Genomic DNA, 25,161 nt, shown 5'->3' on the forward strand with positions numbered 1-25,161 from the left:
GTGGTTGATAGCTGTGGTTGATACACAAATAATTGTGTTAAAATGTTTCGAATAATAATATCCAGAGAGGAAAATGAGGACTACGTTTGTATACAAAGTCGATATCGCGCGGGTCCTCCACTTTCGTCTTAAGTATAATGGTTTGTTGGAGCGATCAATTCGGCAAGCGTTTGTAACACTGGTCTCAAACTGGGACAGGTTCCTGAAACTGCGCGACCCAGTTACAATTAGGTGCGCACACGCAGCCGGCGATCAGATGTGTATTAGCGCATGATGTCATCCACCAGAGTTGGGCCGTTTGACAATAACCAGGGCAATGCCTTTTTGGACGGCTGTCATCGTTTTATTAATATATCAGTCGAATATGGGACTTTAGCAACTTTTAGCGAATTTTAGGGATTATCCATTATAATTACCCCTACTTCTTTTCAGAGATGAATTTTCAAAATATCGTGCCAAATTTGATCAAGGGCGGTTCAATAGTTTAGCCGTGATAAGGTAACTGGCAGACGGACAGACAAACTTACTATAGTATTTCTCATATCAAAAATATATGTGAAAGGTCCAACGAAATCCTAGGAAAAAGAACCGAAACAGGCTCTTGTTTAAGCATTGCTAATCTTTCTTTCGATAGGATATTAAGAAGACATAACTCCAAGGAATGGCGATAAAATTCGATGTCCGTTATTGGCACACTCACACTGGCACTTCTTTAAAAACAGTATCAGTATAGGGAAACACGATAACTGAAATTACCTCTGATTTAGTCCAATCAGTGTTCCATGTGTGTTTGATAGCAAATTTCAAACGACCCCGTATCTGGATTGTGGTGTCGCCACTGTCGCCAGATGTGACCCACAGTCTGGGTCACATCTGGCGACACCACAATCCTGGGTCCCAGACAAGTCGTGGAAGACATGAATTCATGTATTATTAAACTGGAGCATGTTTTGACGTGAATTTAGTCGAAAATTCAGTACTTTTTGTATAAAAAGAAACCTTTTCTTGGACCCATTAATTGGAGCAATCTGTAAAGAGATTCAATTGAAAAGCCATCAATTTGCCATGTTTATTTGTAGTATTTAAATTGTTCCAACCATATTCAGAAAATCTGTACAAATCATTGAAAAGTTTCGTTGTTGTTAAATAATAGTTTACTGTGTTTTCCCCTTATTTATAGGTTTATAGGTTTTCGCGGGCTTGGTTTCCCCAACTCGACGTCTTATTATTGAGCCTATTTTGCGTGAAAACCCTTATTTATTTATATTTTTTATTAGAATTTTTCATGAATACATAAAGAAAATGTTGCTAAAGAAAATCGATAGACTGACTACGCTAACTTTGCACTTAATACCTATAAGCTCCATACTTGACATAGCATAAGTTTAGCGTGGTTCGATTCTATTGTTTTACCCACGATTATTTATAAGATAACATCTTTCTGACGATTTGTTGTTTCTAGTTTTTGAACTTTAGTTTATATAAGTACTCGTAGTAGGTTCTAGAAGGAACCCTACTCTGAGCACAGCCTGGCGTGCTCTTAGTCAACTCACATTATATCTGTGTATTAATCTGCTCTGCGAGTAACAGCGCATGACAGCCGCAGCCGTCAAACGGACGCGTTTTTGCGCCTGCGTCTAATATGGTCGCAAATGACTGCCTTTAATAAATAAACCCACTAAAGGACTTCAACAATCGTCCTTCTAAATACAACCTTAATATTTGACTGGCAAGGTTCGTTTTCACTTGCAGCGTTAAGAGTAGTAAGAACGTTTGAAATTATATCTTATTGGTAGTCACCACATGAGTTACTTGAGTTAGTGTGAGAGTGCCCTAAGGAGTTTATGATGGTATCGAGTCATCGACTGCTTCCTTGATCGCGAGATGCATTTGAAATTATTTATTGCTACTTATATAGTTTTGAATTGAAAATAATTGGTGCAATTTAAGTGGCTGTAGTTTTTCAGTATATAGAATGGCGTTATAGGATGCTGCCTTTATGTAGGGGACTACATAAAGGCAGCCAGGCAGGCGCCATTCTCAAGCTTTGTGACTTAAGGAACAGCACTGTAAACGAGGCCAAAAATACTACTTTTAAATTACTTCAATCACTGAATTACAGAGAGACAGAAGCTATTATATGTTAGGCTGCGTTCAGCTTATGGTTGGGCCGTGTCGTACGGCTGCGATCGTGACCCAAAATGGTCCCGCCGGAAGATCAGCGCTGACCTTCGGTTCAGCATTATGCTGAGGCGAGACCATTTCGTGGTAAACTTCAACTCCTACCTATTTTATAAGTTCCTATAGCTTTAGTATACTTTTGTATGTAATTTTAGTTTTAAGTTTATCACGAATAAAACATTTGAATTTGAATTTGAATTTGAATATACAGTGTGTCACCTAACCTTAGTTTATTTAAGTTTTTAGTTTTAAGTTACATTTAAATTTTAAATTTATGTTATATGATAAAGTATGACTTGCATACGAAACAAAATTCTGTTGTACAAATGTAACTGGTTCCCCGCGATACAGGCGCAACCTAGTGCGGGGGCACCTGGTAACTATTTTTTGTAAATCTGTTTGTGAAATAAACTATTCCATTCCATTCCATTCCATTCCATTCCATTCCATTCCATTCCATTCCATTCCATTCCATTCCATTCCATTCCATTCCATTCCATTCCATTCCATTCCATTCCATTCCATTCCATTCCATTCCATTCCATTCCATTCCATTCCATTCCATTCCATTCCATTCCATTCCATTCCATTCCATTCCATTCCATTCCATTCCATTCCATTCCATTCCATTCCATTCCATTCCATTCCATTCCATTCCATTCCATTCCATTCCATTCCATTCCATTCCATTCCATTCCATTCCATTCCATTCCATTCCATTCCATTCCATTCCATTCCATTCCATTCCATTCCATTCCATTCCATTCCATTCCATTCCATTCCATTCCATTCCATTCCATTCCATTCCATTCCATTCCATTCCATTCCATTCCATTCCATTCCATTCCATTCCATTCCATTCCATTCCATTCCATTCCATTCCATTCCATTCCATTCCATTCCATTCCATTCCATTCCATTCCATTCCATTCCATTCCATTCCATTCCATTCCATTCCATTCCATTCCATTCCATTCCATTCCATTCCATTCCATTCCATTCCATTCCATTCCATTCCATTCCATTCCATTCCATTCCATTCCATTCCATTCCATTCCATTCCATTCTATTCTATTCTATTCTATATGTTTATACCTACATCGTCGTCTGTCGTCTAGTACCCAGAACACAAGCCTTATTGAGCTTGCAGTGGGACTAGATCGAACTGTATACTATTATCCTGTAATATTTATTATTATTGTATTTATTTATTATATGTATACTAGGTTTTGCCCGCGACTTCGTCTGCGTGGACTTAGTAACAGCAGCTAATGTATAGCGCCTGGATAAAGTCTCATGGCAATCATTCTTGACAATCATTTGTAACCCACTTTCCTCTACTAACAACTCTTAGTCTTTAAGATGAACCTCTGTACAATACTTTTTTCAATAAATTATTTGTATTTGTATGCAATTTAAACATATGCACACAAATTATCAGGCAATTCATTTATTATCTTAATTCCACCCCGCTTTTCACGCTCTTAAGGGATGATTTTTCAGGATCAAAACTATCCGATGTCCTTCTCCGGGACTCGAAACTATCTCTATGCCAAATTTCAACTAAATCGGTTCAACGGTTTAAGCGTGAAGAGGTAACACACGGACAGACAGACTTTCGCATTTATAATATTAGTATGGATATTTCTATCAGTACAATACAAAAAATACAAATCCTCTATTGCACAACCTCAAAATAAATTTATCAATCAATCAATCTATGGCTAATGCTTGTTACTATTATTTTTTTATTTTTTTATTTTTTATTGATGCATAAAAAATTACACAGCATTACAGCGAAATGTGAAATTTAAAACAGACAGTATCATACAGACTGGGTACATTATATGGTCTTAAGTAGAGGACAAACAGTAGGTACAAATGCAAAAATGAAAAACTAATACAAAACAGAAGATTCACGTTTATCCATCCTCTCATTCTCTTATAAAGGGAATGGGGGCTTTGTTAAGTTAATTTACAAAATAAGCGTAAAGAGGGAAGGAAACAAAGCTCATTTTGAAGGGCTTCATGATAATTGTGTATAATGAATACCAAAACTAGATTTTGACATGTGGGCTCCGGTTAAACCGGTACTGTCACAAAATAGAGCAAAACCTCGAATCAATTAAACTCGTGACGCAAACAAAAAGACCAAGGGCAGAAAACTAGTCCGACTATTCAGTCAATTGTCTTCTTCACATAACACGACATACAATCATCAAGATTTGACTTGTCCGACGTCTTTTTTAAAACACCTACAACATACTGCCCTCCGTAGCTAAAAGGCGGTATCTTAATAACAAGTGATCTTGAAAGTGGAACTTCAAGATTAAGATTTTAAGGTGGATGTATGCATTCAATTTTCATTAAAAATACCAAAGATGTTAATGTATAACTCCGTAATAGATGGATACAGTCTAAGGAAAAAACGTGCCTCGAAAATCAAGAAAATTTGATTCTCGTTCAGAGGGCGCTACTAGCTTCGGCCTACTGTCGTATGGATGGCGTTGACGGTTTCGTTTGTTATTTAACAATTTTAACGCATATCAGTGAAAGAACATGGGTCAAAATGATAAAAATAATTAATGCAAATAAAAAAAATCATTTATCCATATTTAAATACATTTTATCGTATTTTTATAAATCTTCATTTTTAGTTTTAAAGTGTGTCGACAGATGGCAGTGAATTTACTGGGGTTACAAAATTTACTATGATAGTACCGCTCTAGTATAAGTTACTCTATGAAAATACTGATGTTTAGCTTAGGGCAGCATAGCGAAGGGCAAGTCACAATGTCCGTTCTTTAAAGTGCCATAGAGACGTAAGACCTTTCTGATTATAGCATAGACCAGTATAGTACGGATAGCAAAAACCTGCGCTGGCTTCCTGTGGTCAATGGGCAGACTCGTTTAAAACGTGATGAACTGATCGTTGGTTAGGTAATGATGGGCTTGGTTGGGTTAGCAGAAGTGTGGATCATCGATCTTTTATCGATTTTATGGAGCAATTATAAGATTAATTGAAAAATATATAGCAACCGGATTAAAAATTCTCACTAGAAAATTTTCGAATCGCAGTTGTCTTCGTCGTCAGTTGACTTATCCAAGTTTAAATAAAAAATAGAAATTTGTTTCACAAGTTAGCAGTTGTTTAACTCCTCGTGCTAATATTGGTTGATATCCGAGCAGGCGAATGATTCCAAAATTTAGTTATGAGCGTAGCGAGTGGTTCGATAAGGGAAATCTTAAGCGTTGCGAGGGTTAAAGTTTTCACCACATCAAAGCGAGGAGAACACTAACTGTAAAACTTTACAAATTATATCAAAGAATGCGTTGCCGTCTTTTTAGATAGGAGTACGTTCTTTTCTTGAAGGTTCGAAGGTCATATCGGACCTAAAATCGCGAACATCACGAGAACTTTAAAGAATGATCATAAAAACAAATTTGGAAAACACTCATCGTTTTTCTCCTGGAATCTTTATAGTCCTGCCGGTTTTTCCCTCTTAATAGTCTAGTAAGTAAGATCTGATCTAGTCAAGCATGTTTTTGTGTAATATCACACGTTTAGCGCACACCATTAAGCTCCGGAAGCAAGAAAATTGGTGAGTGTGAACGCCACGCCTTCGCACTTCGCACTCATCAGGTGCACGCCAACGATAATCGTTTAAGCACGCTGCACACGAGGGGAGACGGATATTACGAACACTTACTTGTCACATACAACAAAATTTCACAGTTCGCCTTCAAGATTGACTTCAGTATGCGATAACATTTCCATCTTCACCACTTAGATGGTTGGCAGTCCTCAACTGTGCGTTTCTCCTGAAACATCCCGCCTCTTACAGCAAATCTGTAGAATGAACTGTCGCCCACGGTATTTCTGGACCGATACGACCCTCAAACCTTCAAGAAAGAAGCGTACTCCCATCTTAAATGACGGCAACACACTTGAAACCCATTGATTACCATCCGGCGATTCGTCTAATCGTTTGACCTCTACGAGTGGCGATAAATTAATATACGACCGAAGGGAGTTTTTTAAATCGACACGAATTACGAATTACCAATTCACACGTGTATCGTACGTTTTACATACCGGTACGCGCGTGCGATAAAGAAGCGTCCTTTCTTTACCTACTGGTCGATTTTTCATTATATTCCCTCCTTTTCCTAAGGTGTGTCGTAACTCGTTATGTTTCTTAACTAACTTAGCGGTTTCACTCACGTATTTTTTGTCACTCGCGCGACATGTTTCGGATGTTGCTTGAAAATGGAGACCTAGGTTCTCCGAAACATGTCGCGCGAGTGACTAAAAATACTTGAGTGAAACCGCTAAGTTAGTTAAGTTAATATGTCTCACGATAGTTTAAATTCGATCGTTATGTTTCTGTTTCTCTCCTGTGAATATGCGCCGCACAGTGGCTAATACAGTCAAGCGTAATTTCTCCACATCCGCGCTACCATTACCCGCACTAAGGAAGAGGCCAAACACGGTGTTTACATTTGTAATGTGCTGAGCCCTAGCATGTTCTGGCGTTAGACTAAGTGCCAGTTGCACCATCCGCACTTGACAGACCGATCAACGTCACCCGGCGCGCCGCGGCGGTTTACTATGAAACTTTCCATACAATATAACTTTTAGCGAACTCTTTAACGACGACAAACAGTGGTGGAACCAATGAGGATATAATAAGATACTGTACTGTCATGGTAAATTTTGTAACCACTTTAAATTCACTGCCATCTATCGACATACTTTAAAACTAAAAATGAAGATTTATAAAAATACGTTAAAATGTATTTAAATATGGATAAATGTTTTTTTTATTTGCATTAATTATTTTTATATGATTTTGACCCATGTTCTTTCACTGGTATGCGTTAAAATTATAAATAACAAACGAAACAGTCAACGCCCTCTATACGAGAGTAGGCCAAAACTAGTGGCGCCATCTGATCGAGAATCAAATTTTCGTGATTTTCGAGGCAAGTTTCTTCCTTAGACTGTATCCATCTATTACGGAGTTATATCTATCTTTGGTGGAACCGACCCTAAGTATATGACGGCATCCTAGCCTAGTCGATAGTGCCTCCGAAGCAGGACTGTGCCTTCCCCGCAGCATGCTAGCGGCCCTGCGCGCGCGCTCGCATTAGGCTGTCGCTCTATGAACGTTTCAATTTATTGCCCCTATTAGCCAAGTGCTAAATAATGAGCTTTTCCATAGGAAAATTACTTATTACGTTTTTTACATAATGACGGTCTAAATACACGTTTATGTGAAATGGCTAGTCATTTGAATTGCAGATTTCACACATTTAAAGCGACGAAGACAGCCGGCAGCCTCTTCTATTTAATTTGTATTGAAGAATTCTTAACAGACTTTTTAAAATAGAGGAGGTTCTCAATTCGTCGTAATCCTTTTTTTCTTGACATTGAAATATTCATAATTTCAGATAACATGGTGCACGATTTAAACTAAATGTGTTTTTACGACAATATAATTACATGGTTAAACATAAACACATTATGTCCTCTAAACTGTACATATCTCAATTTGTAATTAAAAACTTGTCCATTTGGTAAAAAATTACGCTCCGCACGTTCCTGGGTTCATCTTATATAACCGGATAATCTTAAAAGATTCCATTATGATTAATTGTATAAAATTAAAAGATAATATTAATAACAATATTACGTAATTATAACAGTAATTGCCATTCTGAGGTAACCCTTAATCCTTTTCTTTTAGAAGTGGTAATTAGCGACTTCAAAGAATTAAGCTTAATGCGACCATGAAGCGGCAGAATCAGGTTAAATATCATTCCAGAGACGTTAAGTCGCGTGACACTTAGCCACATAATTTTTGAGGCATGCTACAATGCCGTAAAATATATTTTTTTAGCCATTAACCCCGTTATTCATAAAATTTTGCTGTGTTAAATCGTGTATTTTTCAAAAAAACAGACAAACGTCAAAATAGGGGGCACAAACGCTTATCAACGGCTTGTAAAATTTGACAGAAGCTTGTTAATAATGGAAATAGAGTCAATAGGCACCACCACACAGGCATAGAGGTGTATTTTAGTCAGGTAAAAAAAACAATAAAATGTAACACCGCTATGTTTCAACACTTTCAACTATCTATTCATTTCCAACACATCAAAATAATACCCTCTCAGTGAGGTAGTAAAAAATGAGCACATAATAAACTGTTCATTTAATGAAATATAATAATATATTCGAATTATTTAAATTACAAATAAACTGGTATTCTTATAGTTTATCAGCCTTAAGCATGACCTTACAATGTTGCTAATGTTTTATTTGAGAGCTGAGAGATACGAGTAGCTGCAGGCTTGTTCGTCTGTAATGAGGGACTATTTAAATATTACCTTTTATCATCTTTTCACTGTTCTTTTCGAATACGTCCCGTATATAATGTGCAAATTCTACAATAAGTTTCTGTTATTTTGTATTATTGTAATTAAATGTTACAGTCACAGGTTACCAACGCTTCACAAAACTACATGTAGTTTGAGTGTGGAGTGGAGTCAGATATCCGTTTTATATTCTATTTAGTTAAATTATCATATTATGTACGAGGCGTGAACTAAAATAAAAAGTATTGTGTTGTATAATGGTATAATTTCGTTTATACTGTTATACGTTTGAATATGATAGCTTTTGTTAGTTGGGCAAAAATTGGCGACACTTTTTCATAAGGATGTGTAATGAAACTAATGAATGTCGTCTGACGCAAAGCGCCACCAAGCGACACGGTCAAAAGGATGACGCACGATACAAACCACAAGATATCTTAGACAATGTTAGCCAACGTGCGTCAAATGCAGCACAGTGTATTGTGTACAAACTTGTCTGCAACTCGGTTCTTAGAAAGCCAGTTAAATGAAGGATTTGTCTTTATTACAGTATATTACGCGTTATTTGACGTAATTTGCCAGAATTGTATAAAGAGGCGGATAAATTCGCACACCTCAATATTCCTTTTAACAATAAAGTGGAAATTCTGCAATAGGCGTAAGATGGATGATGTTATCCACGATAATATAAACGTCACTTTATTGATATGTCGTGCGATTAAAAGAGTCTAGAGAGAGCTTAGGTTACATTAAAGTATTAAACTAATTTGTATGTTCAAACTCACGTATTTTTAGTCACTCGTGCGACATGTTTCGGAGAGCCTAGGTCTCCTTTCTTAAGCACTAACAGTGCTAGCAGCGTTCACGATGGCCGTTACGACGACTGTTAAGTGTTAGTGCTTGAGAAAGGAGACCTAGGCTCTCCAAAACATGTCGCGCGAGTGACTAAAAACAAGTTTTAATTCGATTATTGCTTATGTTACCTACTGAGATAAAATATCACAATTTTATCCCCTTTTACATTGCACAGTAGTCCAGTTAAATTTCAAATAAAAACGGAATTAATTAATTATGTTTGCGTGTATTGGTACCTGTCATACGCACTGAAATAAACAACCCCGCCCACTAGATAAACGACGACAGAACACAGCCATAGAAACAATAATTCCTACCCCTCTCATGTACCCTATATTACTCGGGCCATATTAGGAGGAGCCAGGAGCCTATCCTATTTTAACATTTGATATGGTTTTCATTTCATTTCGATACGACCTTGGGCCGCGTCAAAAGACTCAAGCTGACGTTGACGTATGATTGGTCACGGTCAAGGTCGTATCAAAACACGTTGAAAACTATATCAGATTGTTAATACAGAATTGGTCTGTTACTCTTGTCTGTTTGTTTGTGTCTATATTGAGTCGTTGATGACCGTTAGCCGTGGGCGCACCAATTATTAAGAATGCTATTGGGAATTCAGAATATACTCCAGTTTATCACAATCAATCCTTTGTGGTGCCGCGGTTATTACATTTAAATTATGAATTATAGTTATGTTGGTATATTTCACATTTATATAACTTACAATTATTCTCAAGCTTTTGCTAATAAAGTCTAATCTGATCTGGCATTCTTTTTAACTAACCTTTTATAGATTTAAGTATATGTGGTCCGAAACAAATGTATATTTTATTTTATTAAGGTTTAAGCCAGTTTTAAACTTAATATTAATATTAAATAAAACTATGAAAACGGATTACTCATACTCATTTATTTATAATAATATTTCATATAAATAATCATATTATAATATTTTATATATTTTATATCGCGTATATTGAATTTATAATACATCCCGACGATATAATCCGTTTCCATAGTTTTATTTCATGAGTAACTATCGCGGTAACCGAAGACATTATTATTATTTAATATGTTTCACCATACCTCCCATAAAACTAACATAATAAATACTAAGTTTTACTTATGTTAAGTACAGATGTATGAAGTGAGCACTTATTTCTCTATGCTAATGACTAGTAAGGTACTAAATTTGAGTTTAGAGGGATCGAAAATATCCTGAATGGCTTCGGATTTCCCGCTAGGTATTAAAGAAAATGTGATTGGTCAGTAAAATTATATATCATCGCTATACTTACTCAACCTCATATCTGCAACAATCATTTGATGGAAATGTCGCTTTTCTTTCATTCGGAATACGGGTGTTTTTGTCATCAAATGAGTGTTGCAGATACGAGGTTGAGTAAGTATAGCGGTGATATGTCAAACCTCCAGTAGATACAGTTGTGTCGCTCGCGGCACAATTTCCGTAGGGTCTTTTGACGTTGTCAAGATGCGTGAGTCAAAATTCTTTTCGTTGTCTTGTTTCTGACCACTCTGTCACGCTTGTATTTTTGTCTTTTATTAGATAAATAAAACACTCAAGTGCTATTGCATGTAGCTAGCTGTAGATTATAATTCACACGAGAAAAAATTTAAACTTAATTTCACCCCATACAAAAAGCTCCACTCTGTCACATTTTTTGGGGACAAAAAACAAGACAACGAAAAGAATTTTGACCCTCGTACAGTAGGTACAGTTGAGTCGCTCGCGGCACAATTTCCGTAGGGTCAATTTTGAACTAGTCAGACTTCTATATAGGTAGTTATTCTCGTTAATTTATACCAGGGACCCAATTCAATTTCGATATCACGGTTGTTTATGTATATTTATGCACTTAATTTAATGCTAATGTGATAAATACTATTCTATAATATCAAAGAAATGCTATTAGTGCTTGAGAAAGGAGACCTAGGCTCTCCGAAACATGTCTAAACCGTGAAATTATTTAATATCAAAGAAATATTGTGAAAAGTATCTCATTACTTAAATTTTTAGTTATACCGGTAACGGTCCCTGATTTATACAGCCCAAAGGCCAATATATAAAGTTTAAGGTGTCTCTTACCTTACTCCTTGGATACACGCTCAGCACATCAGCCCACCATCTCGCCTCTTCTCTACATGTTCCCTTCACGAACGTGACTCGTTCCGGCGCCGTTACCGCCAGGCTATGTGCATGGCCGGTGACGGAGTCCGCCTCGCTCACCTCCAGGACCGTCGTCATATCGATGCTGGCTTGTGGGACTGTGTCTGGCTGTGGAAGAAGAAAAAACATGGTTAATGCTTTGTTGAGATTTCTTTGATTTTTTAAAGAGGAAGATATTAGTTTAGTGACTCTGTGACCTGTAGACCTGAACCCCATGGCTCCGCAATGTGAAAAACCAAATCGACAAAATAATAGTATTAATATTATCTTGAATCGGTTGCAAAATGGGACCTGTAGAAGAGAACATCCGGCCATACGTCAACTTTAACGTCCAAGCTAAAAAGGAGACCTTCGATCTACTCGGTCATTAATATGAGTGTCAAATATGGACAGGATCATCATATTACGAAAGTCGGTTCCCTATTGTGTTGCAGAAAATTTTTTGACAGAATTTTCTATTGCATAATGTTACTTGGTAGAAATATCGTTTTGCAGAAATACTTTTGGCATAATGCTTTTCGCATAATATTACTTTGCAGAATTTCTTTTCGCATAATATTATTAGGCAGAAAACCCTAACCTAACCCACTTAGAAAATTCTGCCAAATGAATATTATGCGAAATGACTATTATGGCAAGTATTTATTTATGCGAAAGTATCATTCGACTAAAAGTATTCTTTCTGCGATACGTGGTTTGCGAAGTGTATTTCTGACAAATAATATTCTGTTAACCACGAAATTCGCGTAAAGAAGAGGAGATTACAAAAATAAAAAAGTATTGATGATTAGCATACTCGTACGAGTATGGTCCCGAAAATTTTGGCATGATAACAAACTGAACTAAGCAATACACGAACCCTTTTATATAAATCATTGCTACAATATTGGTTAACTAAATGGCACGAACAACAATTGCATTGTCAATATTTAATGACCCGATAAATGGCATAAAATATCTCAAGACAACGCAGCGTTTTGCCCGAACATGACTTAACCTATCGGTAATATCAGATCGGTTGTTATGTTAAATGTATCTTTCGTGTAAAGCTACAATTAAATATCGTTTGAAATACAGTTTAGATACAAACCACATAATTAATTAATATAAATTACACCGCTAACCCGCAAATGACTACCGTGTTCTGATAAAGCTCCATAGCTCTAAGCTATTTCTCCGTAGACACTGGCCTGTTCTCATCAGCTATAACATACCTCATTCTGACACGCACTATTAGTTAACAGTTCATTAATACTAGCAATTAAATCAAGCCTTTTCATTACTACAAAACTACAATCTAAAATCAACTCTTAATGTATCTAACTAAGGTATATTCTAAGGTGTAAGTCGAGATGGTGTTGGATGGATTTTTTCTGTCTCCACTAGCGATGCGACAGAGATGAAATGATTATCGTTATCAGTCACATCGTCAAGACTAGAAGTGCTCGTAAGATGTTTTAACAGGTATTGATTGTATCATTAACTTCAAATACCGTTTAAAGACTTCTGGAATACGCAATTTGTTTTAAAATTAATCGCATGATTTAAATGATCAAAACCGACAGTAAATATTATGCTACATTAATGTTAGAACTAGCTTTTCCCCGCGACTTCGTCTGCGTAGAATTAGTATTTTGGGTAGCTTCTTTTTTATCCTATCTGCTTTTTACTGATACCCTATACCAACTTCCTTATATCCTTATTTGAGGGACAATTGTAACTTCTAACGCCTTGATAAAATGTAAAGGCAATTCAATTTGAGCATACATCAAACATCAAACAAACATCAAACATCAATTATCTCACTTTCGGTTATTCTGTGCTTTCGGGGCGGAACTGAAATAATTTTCACCCTCTTAAGATATGATTTTCGGGATAAAAACTATCCTATGTGCTTCAAGGGACTCAAACTATCTCTGTCAAATTTCAACTGAATCGGTTCAGCGGTTTAAGCATGAAGAGGTAACACACAGACAGACAGACAGAGTTTCGCATTTATAATATTAGTATGGATGTAAAAGAGTTTTTCTCAGGAAACTGCATGAGTCACACTGACATCTCGCAACTTGCAAGTAAATGCACGTCAAGAGAGGACATATTAGCATACCGCTAGGATAACTGTCGGGACCGGACCGGCAGGGTCACAGGTCCGGCAATTAGTCGGATGGAGTGCGCAGGAGCATGCGTCATGGATGAAGCTCCTAGTCAAATATATGTAGACAACTTTCGCCTTATCACAATGGAGTAAGGTGTAACCAGGCTATTACAATCCCCTGACTTGTAACTCAGGAAGACGCGGCAACTATTTCCCTCTTGAGCTCAGCTGGTTTAAATTAACGACGATTGACTTATTTAACAAGTAACTGTCAAAAAATTTTTTTGTGACACTTTTATTGCTGACTGTACTTCTTCTCATTTGCATGTCTATCGAGTACTTCTTAAGATCTTTCTAATGTGCCTAAACTAGAAGTGTTTGTGTTTTTCCATCGAGGAGTTCCTTTGGCTACCTACCGGTTGCGTCATCAGAACACCTCCATGTTAGCATATTATTGCATTGTCACCGGAATTACGATAGTACTCCAAATTTCAACTGAATCAGATACCGGGAAGTGGTTCAAATTTTAGGTTCAAGATTTGAAGCACTATATACATACAAAGGTATACACGCAGTGAAGCTAAATAAAAATGTGTAAAAATGAGGAGCTTCATATACTAAGCATTCCAAAACCTAAAGGTGGTCATAGTGCGAAATATTTGGTATATTTTGGATCTGCTTTGGGTCCGTGATTTGCGAAAAATTAGATCAGCCTGCATGGGAATATTTTACTTGTTTTAGTCATCTACTGTATCTATCGCTCATCCATATAATCCACCTACTTTTATTCATATTGCGGTCACCAAACTAGTCCTGGTCCTAGCCAAACTTCTCAATAAACATCTAGAAATTAAATAGGTTCCTCCTCGCATTGAGCTCTCCTATAACTCGCGTCGAATGATAGTACCTATGACATTTCCTTTATAAGTCTGTTTTGGTTGAGCTTAATTAAGGAAATAAGTAATTAAAGAAATCTGTTTTTACCGTACTTTTAATACTTAAAATTTACATTTCAAAAAAAAATAACCGGCCAAGTGCGAGTCGGACTCGCGCACCGAGGGTTCCGTACTTTTTAGTATTTATTGTTATAGCGGCAACGGAAAAACATCATCTGTGAAAATTTTAACTGTCTAGCTATCATGGTTCATGAAATACAGCCTGGTGACAGACAGATGGGACAGTGGATTCTTAGTAATAGGGTCCCGTTTTTACCCTTTGGGTACGGAACCCTAAAAATGAACTGTCACAGGGTAGGGTAGGGACCGTTATTCGACGTAAGAGGTTATAAGACTTATAAGTAAGAATACAACCGGGAATAGAGCTGGGAAATTCTGGCTCCTCCCACACACCATTTGTATGCACTCTGTGTTCCCGTTCAATCAAGATGCAAGCCAGATTGCAGCCGTCAATCAACACGACTAATTGTACACCTGTGACCTTGTCCGGGTGCATTTATCGTGTGACCTGCCTTATCCTAGCGGTATGCAAATGTGCAAGCGGTGCAAGCAAGTGATGAGATAGCAGACCCGTTATTACTTGTTATGACGTGACCGAATTCTAAGGCAATAGACGTTTTTCAGTGTTATCTACACATGCTTTTGGTTCTTAATGATGGAGTCGTGTGTCGTGTACAATATGTTGTGAACATTATTTCTCACTTAGTTACATTAAAAAGACGGCGCAGGCCGGGGTTCAGGCAGACCGAAAAGGAGATGGCGGTACGACTTGGACGCATTCTACCCCGAATGGTGGGAAAATGCCGATAACAGGGTCGAGTGGAGAAAATGAGGGGAGGCCTTTGCCCAGCAGTGGGACACCTAAGTAGGCTAATTATAGAAAGTTACATTAAACTGTATCTACTGTAAATGCAAAGCAATATCGTTCTGGAATATAAATCATCAAATGTATGCTTGTTTGCCACGGACGTGGTTTTGAATAAAACGCGGTTCACTTCAGCAATTTTGTGAATTTTGTTTAAAGCGGAAATCAAGGAACTAATCTCCTAGAAAGTCGGCAAGATATTCCTGATCTAATAGATATATAGACATGTTTCGCTCCAAAACGAGTTAAGTGTCAAGCAATCAAGTGACCCCATTTTAATATATGTAATATTTCCGTGTCTCAGAGAAAATTTGTTATTAAAACCCCTGATCGTCCATATCTTGCGCCGGCGCACCGGACTTCGAAATAGTACGGTTGACGACCGTCGCCCGCGCGCCGACGTTTCGAAAATAGAACTGCAACGGGATTCCGCGCCCATCCGAATGCAGCAAAAACACATTTCATTCAGGATTGCATCTCAGCTCTGATTAATAAGAGATAAGGCAGCATGCTGAGATATACTGCAATTAAAAGTTGATGGTTAGATTTCGAAAACAAGGAAAAAAATATCGGCCTAGCAAGATTTCAGCATGTATGTACTTCCATCTTGACCAGATGCTTTATAGCTCTCCCGTCGAATGATAGTCCATGACAGTTTCGTCAAGTCTCTTTTGGTTGGGTTAAAAAAACGCTTCGCGTTCGCGTGTTGTTCGCCTACTTAGTACGCGGCGTAATGCCCGTCAACTCCCACTTCAATTCCAATGATTCCCAGAAAGTGTTGCCAGGGCTCTTGATTCATAAATTAAGTTTTGTTTAATGAAAAGTGAAATTTTTATAGCAAAAGTCACATTTTGTCCTTGCATTATAAAATAGAAAGAAAATCGACCAAGTGCGGATAAAGCATAACACAAAAAAAAAGTCAACTCATTGAGCATTCAAAAAATTACTGAACCTAAGTAATAAAACAATTTATTTTGTTCAATATCCTAAAACCGATATTGTTGTTACAAACCGACCTGTTGAACACATAGTTCGCAAGTCCCAATTTTTGTGTAAGTAGTAACACAATACTTTCTTTCACTGAAGTCACGCACATTGTCGTACATGTCACAGACGAGGGCAAACGTCACGAAAAATATCTGGTAGCACTGCCAGCGGCTTCTCGAACTGACCAGAAGCGCATATAACTTCCTAGAGACCATGTGGGTTTCTGCTAGTTGATCATAAATAATAGCGAATAGATGTTATCAGTAACGCGGAACAAACGTGCCGATACAAAAGCGATCTGGCTCGTAGAAACAATGAGACAATTGGATTTATAACAGCACTCTCGAGTCCGAAAATGGTCTAATTTGACGTAGGTATTCGTCGTACGCGCAGGCTAAGGGCGCGCACGGAATGCGCAAGCGTTATTAAGCGCTATCGAATTTGGGTTTACAGTAATAATAAAATAACAGTGTCAGGTGAAAATACAAGGGAATTTTATTTATGAGTACCTAATATCTTGTATATTATTTTAGTTCTTTTCCAACACATAAGTGTCTGACTTAAGGGACCGTTCTGATACAGACTGCTTGAGGAAACATTAAAAATTTAGATTTATCGAGACATTTACATTAAATTTGACGTTACCTGCAGGCAGTGTAGTTAAACCCGAACAGGGCCTTTATCGAAAGCAGTCTCGTACAATTCAAAGTCAAAAAGGTTAGGTTTTTTTACTGCCATAATTTAGTAAGTAATCAAAAGGCAGACAGGTCATAAGAAGGCTGTAATACTCGGTATCGGCTTAAAGGAGCTTGAGGTTGTTGAAAACGAGCCAAATGGAACTTAGACGTAAAAATCATTTGAAAAGATGCAGACTATAGCAGGTCGTTAAAGTAAAGCAAGGAAAGCAGTAAGACTAGAAACTTAGTGTAACCGTAGCTTTAAGATTACGCAACGGTTCCCTCTGTCCCGCCCATAATTTTCAGGACCGGTACAAGACAGCCCGATGAATGCATTCCTAGCCGCATTACACCCGTACTTCAGCCCAATCAAACGCTCTGTTTACCCTTTCGACCACTCCATTCCATTAGGAAATGTACTCCTAAAACCAACCTTGTCGTGTTAAGTTAAAGTTTACTTTCCAACGAAGATTGAGGAGAGATGGGAAGTTTGAGAAGTTGTACTGTTGAATTGACAATGACTTGTGAATCAAGATGGTAGTAGGATTGACAGTGGTTTAGTATTCGGTGTAGTTTGCATAGTATTCCTTACATAACAGGCTTGTTGACCTTATTTAGGGCTTACTGCTATAGTAAGCCGTTATAGAATATTAAGGCCTGTTGAAGATTACTTGTGTACTTTGTATACCTATCTTATCAGTAATCAGTACTATGCTGATGATGTTCAGAGTCATACGAACCATGTCACCGCTATACAATTGAAATTTTTCATTTTAAAACGATATTCTGAAATAAATGAAGTTTGACAATTTTGTCATGTACATTCGAGTAGGTAAAATACATCTGTTTGGTACTTACTAGTTTTTGTTGCGTAATTGTAATAAAATTAGTTATGTATGTATTTGTATAAAAAAATTTAGCAACAAAAACTAAATGTTCATGTCAAACTTTAAAATGTAGATAAATTTTTATAGTACAGCAAAAAAATTACAGTTATGTCTCGTCGGTGAGCGGTTTCATTGCGGTTGGCCGCCAAAGCGGTCCGCCGCTATGACAACCGCGTCAGGCGGCTGGCAGCTCAAACGAACCGCCTAAGCGGCCAACCGCTAGTGCGTACGGGGCTTAAATGTCGATCGTTATTGTTTCCAGAACTACCAGATCTTCATCTTGTGCGTTCTAGTCATTAGTTATTTCGCCGTCTACCTTGCCAGCGACCATTACTTCTTCAAGGTTATGGTTACGACCGTCTTCCACGACAGACGGAAGAAATAGTTTTACAGTAGACATTTAAAGCGAATGGACATTTACAGCTTACGAACGGACATATTTACTAATCGTAAATATATATTTGAACTGTAAATACACTAGTTGTCAGAGGACTATCAGGCCGAAGCAACCGGTCTGGGTCTAGGGGACAAATTCAAACACTAAAAATATTAATTTGATAAAGGCATTTCTTGCTAATGTGCTTATCCGTGCGTTTCTCCAGAATCCCGCCTCGCACAAGTAAACTGTGGAATGAACTGTCGCCCGCGGTACGTCCGGACCTATATTACCTTCAAACCTTCAAGAAAAGAGCGTACTCCCGTCTTAAATGCCGGCAATGCACTTATAACTCCATGTGTAACGGTAAATTGCTTACCATCCGGCGCTACGCTCGTTTGCCTCTTACAACATACAGGGTGGCCAAAAATATGTGCATTCCCGTTGCCAGGGAGATTTTGGGATTATACTGAGCAACTTTTACTATGGGACCAACCCCAAAATCGCGAAAAAAAATTAGGGTGTTTCATACATTTTGGCTGGTCCATTTTCTATGGGAGGGTAATTTTTTTTCCGAGATTTCGTGGTTGGTCCCATAGTAAAAATTGCTCAGTATAATCCCAAAACCTCCCTGGCAACGGGAATGCATCTATTTTTTGGCCACCCTGTATAAAAATTAAGCAAATATTTTTACCAAAATTGGCACACGTAAGTATAGTTTATTGCCTGAAATAGGACTTAGTATACCTACTTTTAATTCCAAAATTCATCCCTAAAGATAGTGTAATAGTTTTTAAAAATTAATAATAAGAGGGTTAAGGTCCGTTCAACAACTTCTAGGTACGCGGGCGAAGACTAGTGTCAAATATCGTATCAATTTTAGATTCTTAAAGTTCGAATATCTCTGCGCGCGCGCATGTAAATTATGCTGGCGTGGCGTTATTGATCGCGCCCGGTTGCTTAACAGTTCATATTCTGTTGATTAGTGTTGGAATTACTTTGTAGATGGCGCTGAAAGTTTTGATAAAGTGCTTTTTGAAATGTGTTATAAATCGCGCATAAAAGATGGAGAGGGGTTCAAACCTAAATATAGTATATGTTTAAGTTTTAAAAAGGAGAGAAGGAACTAAAATCATCAATGCAAATGTTTAATATTATTAAAAAAAAACTGTTACAAGTAGGTAAAACGTAGGCGATTACTTACATGATTCTGTTAATGGTCGAAATTAATATCGTTCAACCATATCCAGATTTTTAAAAAACATATTGTCTATAACAGTTTTTGTCACATCTCATCAATCAAATATATAAGTTACTCTATGATCAAAACAACGCTTTCTAATATCAATATTACCGTTGATCCTTTAACAGTGCCTTTATTCAAGAAGATCTTAACCGACATGAGTTTAGTTAAAAGCCCGTCCTTTCACAAGCAATGTGTGTTTTATAAACACTCCTGTATTCTGATTCAAGAACATCATAACAACCACGTGTTTCTTCGACCTTTTAAATGCTGCCGGCGCGTCATCTTGAACCTTGTCGCAATGCACGAAGGTTGATATTGGGTTGTAGCCGCGCGCGTCTCGACGTCTATGGCATTAAAAGGGTTAAAATACGTCCTTTTATAAGCAATGTGTGAGGTCTCAGTATAAGTGCGTGGGGCCTGAGACGGGTTGGGGACTTAAGGGTGTCTAATCGGGTTTATTATGAGATTGTCGTGACTAAGGATAATAGAATATGGGCCAATGGGCCAGTTTAAGCTGCGTCATACGAAAGCGAACTCGCGAACGTGAAGCGAAGCGGCGCGGCGCGGCGCGGCGGGCCCATGGCGTTCGCGTTCACAACGAGATTGCCCACGTAGGACACTTCTATAGGTATCAAAGGATTGATTCGCATCGCGTTCGCGTTGTTCGCCTACGTAGTACGCTGCGTTAGTAAATATACAGGCTGCTTTTTAAAAGAGAGTTAAAGTGGTAGTTTACATTTTTTCCCCTCACTAGCTCGGAAAGCCGTCTATTATCCTTTAAAACAAGCGGGGAAAAACGCATTTTATCCACTAGTGGGGAAAGTAATTTGACCTTGGATGGAGCGTGTTTAAGTAGCTTGACAGATAACAAAACGTAAAACGCTCATAATAATGGTTCGTTCGATATTAATTATCATTAAATAAATGGTTTGAGAATCTAATAAAAAATACCAAATTTAGCTTTATTTAATAATTTTAAGTCATAAACCTTAAAATTCCATAAGAAACGCTAGATTTTTTATAATGATGTTAAATATAATTCTGAACGCACAAGTTGAGTCGATGCAATTTCAAAACGCATCGTTGACATTTCATACGTCAGAACAGAAATGTCAACATTGTCAACAAAATTTTTACTGTTCTTCTCACCGACTCACGTAAAAATCATAATTTCTAGTGTTTTCTGTTATAATATCGTAAAAAAAATAGTGATTCCAGTGATGCAGATGATCTAACGCCTGTGGATGTTGCACTTTCCTCGCTATAGTGAGGGGAAAAGTTTTGTGTTACACACGGGTGCAAATGTATTTTACTTCTCGTGTGTTGAAACACTCGCGGGTAAAATACAACTTTGCACCCTTGTATAACAAATAACTATATTTATACAGGAGGCACACGAGCAGACGAATTGCTTTATGGTAAGAATCCGTCGTCCAAGGACACCTGTAACACCAGAGGGGTTACAACTGTGTTGCCGGCTATTTAGATGGGAGTACGCTCTTTTCTTGAAGGTTTGAAGGTCGCATCGGTCCGGAAATTTAACTAAAATAGGTTTGTTTAGTCAAAATATATTGTATTTAATCCTAATTATTTAACACAAGGCATACCTATGTTTTAGCTACTTTTAATGTGTAATGTGTGTGTGTGTGTGTTTAATTCAAATAACAAAATTTTAACTCATAAACTGTAGATGCTTTCTATTCGTTGTTTAAATTGTTTGCAGATATGTATTTATTGTAAATTATTAAAACTGACAAAATAAGTAAGAACTAAAATTAACACTATATATGTACATGTTACGTACCTACCTATAGAGAAATCTATATTAAATACTAAACTTGATAAGTAAAATCTAATTTACTAAAAGCCATAATAATTTACTCAAATCTGGTATTTCGAGTTATGATTTACGTTCTCCAGATTGGGTTCTTAAGATTGCTGAACCCTAAGTTGCATAGGTTGCAAGTTGCAACAGATGGAGTGATTAAAATAATGAATATTTATCGAAATACTGACTAAAACGCCTATACATAGTTTATAACAAGTAGAAACTGTACAAAATATCGCCGATCGCTTGAGAAGGCGCAGTATTGGTTAAGTTTTACATATTTTAAGAGTAACTTTTAGTACCTGGGTTAAGTATATAAGTAAGTAAGTAAGTATAACCACAGAATAAGTAATAGTATTATCATACAGAACGGCCGCGCACCGCCCCGTCCCAACTCGAATTACCTCGCCCCGCGACAGCAGATTGACGGCCGTTTGCCGGCCGCACACTGACGCATGACGCGCAGGGACCGGCCCGCTATCCCTTATCGGAGTTTTATAAGGGTATTTCATAAGGCTTAACTCACCATACCCTTTGCCAGACGAAACCCTTTGTTTTGGTTTTAAAAACCCTTATATAAAGCTACCACATTTGAGTAATCGGTAGCCCAAATACCCTTAAAAAACCCTTATCATCCGCTCACCAACACCTTGCATATTGCTTATAAGGGTTAGCCTTATAAAGGGTTTCCCTTTTAGCATATAAGCGTGCTAATTTAAGTCGTCTACCTTGTTCATAAAGCACACATTACTTCGAATCCGAGCGATCGTCGGCGGCGTTCTTTGACTAGGCACGTATTTTCTTTCCTTTTCATACACTACCGTAGATATATACTAATCCTGTCTCTTTCACGCAAAGGGAAACCTTTATAAAAAGCGCTTAAAGATAAGGGTAACCCTTATTAAGAGCTAGCCTTATTTTTGGTTAGCTTTTCGGTAAGGGTTAGTCAAAGGTAAGGGTATGAATGGGCTTGCAGTTCAAAAGGGAAAGTCTTTCAATGTGTTAGCCGTGTTTAAGTGTCGCCCATTGAAAGGGTTTTATCGCGGAAAGGGTTGTCCGGTCCCTGATGACGCGTGTACAGACGTGGCGCTCACACATAGAAACGCAAGTGATTTTTGATGTATAACGTGTCCGCCCTGTGATTTAACTACGTTTGTATGGAAAACTGAGCTTGCCAGGGACTCTTAAGCAACTCCATAAAACAGTCCCCTGGACATGTAACATTTAAAAGCTGCGACAAAAATTAGGATGGTGATAACGGATATACAGACTTCGTTAGACATCTATCCTAGCCTTCCAAATAGAATGGGTTAGGGATCTAGCCTTTACAAATGAGTACTGGGAGACCGAGCTTTGCTCGGAAAACATATGAAAACTCAAAAACTCCGAAATCGTTAGAGCTGTTTCCGAGATCTCCAAATATAAATATTTATGTATACAAGGTGTTCACGAGGAAACCGAAAGATTTTAACCACCCTTTTCTGAGGCCAAAAGAAGGAAAAAATGTAATAAGTTTAGGTGAAATTCGCAAAAAAAAAAATTTTTTTTGGTTTTTTTTCGATTTTTCAGATGTATTTGTACATAAAAAGTAAATATTATTGGTAAACTTGTCAATTAAAAATGGACTTTTACTTTTTTTTTTTCGTAAAACGTAGTTTTTACAAAGTATTACTTGTCACTTTTTGACATCAATGAGGTTACTTAGACTACCACACAGTGGCAACATAGACATCAAAAATGCGTTTTGCACTATGTAACAATAAAAACTTATTTTTTTTTAAATTGGTATTAACTCTGAAACTAGGCAAATTACAGAAAAGTTTATAGGACATTTTAGTCTTTAAATATGATCAGGAATACGCTGTTAAAATTATTCGGTTTCCTCATGTTACACCGTGTATATAAAATAATTGCTCGTTTAAGGGTATATAATAAGATAAAGATGTACTGTCTAATGTATTCACTAATATTTAGATACTATTAATCCCGAAAAAAACCCTAACCCTACGCGGAAGCTATCTAAAGGCGTGACGTCATAAATCTGCGCCTGCGCTGTGCCAAACAATTAGCCTTCCACCTCGAGTCCTGACCAGCTAAGCTTGGCCCTTTAGTTATTTCAAGCAAACCTTCAGACAAAACGTAAGTCGGTAAACACTTTAATTAAGTGGCGATTCTTTTTTATTAGGAAAAAATACCTGCAATTAAAAAGCAACCATTATCCGACTGTTAAAGGGAAGGTAATGTTATGTTATCAAGGGATGCAATGGACACTGTAAAAATCATAAATTAGTTTGTCTACACTCAATACTTTTTACTAATAATGCGCTTAAATGTACCTATACTACTTATAGGGGTAAGTCCACCTTTGTACATTGTATATATTTTTGTTCTTTTATTGTGTTTGTAATCTGTCTTATGTACAATAAAGTCTTTACATACATACAATTTAAAAGTGCTTGTTGCTAGGCCTATTTGAATAAAGAATATATTGACTTTGACTTTGACTTTACATACATACATATACTACTACTATAAATTAAAAGTAGGTATTTCGAGCTGAAGAAGCATTTAGTCTGGTTCTAAAAATATGATATTACCAAGGCTCGGAACCGGTTTCTTCTTCATACAAAAAATACCGGTATTATTACGTTCTTTTTCGTTCTTTGGTTTATTATTTAAATTTTAATGGGACAATCTAATAATACGAAGTTATTACCTAAATACATGATTCAGTTCAGTACTAAGTAAAGAGCATAAAATAATTTAAAGTATTAGGCTATTTAGGGTTTAAAAAAAAAAAAACGGTTCCGAGTCCTGGATATTACAAAGTAAATAATTAAAGCAATGCGCTACCAAGTAAAAGTTTGTGGCTCTTTAAAAATCCCGAGATTGCTGATTTATGCGGTTAACTCACTGCACAAAAATGAGAATAAGCCTTACGACCTTTCCCCCGTTTCCCTACGTTCGCGTCGGTCCTATCTCACTGGCCGACGAAGTGGGCACATTACGAATTTGTCACGCGGCCCGTTTGGTGTCGCTGATGGTAATGGCAAGCGACATCAACTGCCCATCCTTGGACCTTATACCTTAGTAATAAGGTATACAAAACGTCAGTGAGCAGTGAGGACGTAGGTATTATACTCTGCAAACCACACCGGCGATCGGTGTTGTCGAACTTCTCATTCACACTCGCGAGGTCGTAGGTAGAGCGAGAAAGATAAAGATATGGCCCCGGTCTTCAGTTAGGTTTGCGGCTACTATAACAACAACACTGTTAATTGACTAACGATGGATCTTATATGTTTGAAATAAGGTTTAAGATCGGTTAACAGTGTTGAAATTGGTATATTTATGCCCAGCGCTGGGAACCGCTAGGATTTACTGCGATTTGGGTGGTACGAGTATGCCGTTAGTCAATTGAGTGTTTAATTGTTTTGCACATTCATTATTTAGACGGTTTTCTGCCTTCCGTCCCCAGTGAGACATAGTTAATTGTATTGACGTTTTAATTAATTAGCTTGTATAATAAATTACAGGCTTTGCTATGGCCCTCTTGGAGGATATAACCAACGGAGACGCCTTGTCTGTAATTTGCTGTACAAAAAAGTCTGCCAATTTTTGCGGGGAAGGGGAACG

At 37.4% G+C, this 25,161-nt stretch overlaps 1 protein-coding gene across 5 annotated transcripts in view; it reads right to left on the reverse strand.

Annotated features, from left to right (window-relative positions):
- Nucleotides 1-25,161, reverse strand: part of LOC134741936 (protein outspread) — a 427,618-nt gene that overhangs the window by 67,772 nt on the left and 334,685 nt on the right. For all 5 annotated transcript variants that reach the window (XM_063674815.1, XM_063674814.1, XM_063674813.1 and 2 more), the window contains exon 4: nucleotides 11,528-11,716. In XM_063674815.1, coding sequence (XP_063530885.1) covers nucleotides 11,528-11,716 — 189 coding nt within the window. The remainder of the gene's footprint in view (nucleotides 1-11,527; nucleotides 11,717-25,161) is intronic.

Source organism: Cydia strobilella, chromosome 6, assembly GCF_947568885.1.
Source record: "Cydia strobilella chromosome 6, ilCydStro3.1, whole genome shotgun sequence".
Lineage (NCBI taxonomy): Eukaryota > Metazoa > Arthropoda > Insecta > Lepidoptera > Tortricidae > Cydia > Cydia strobilella.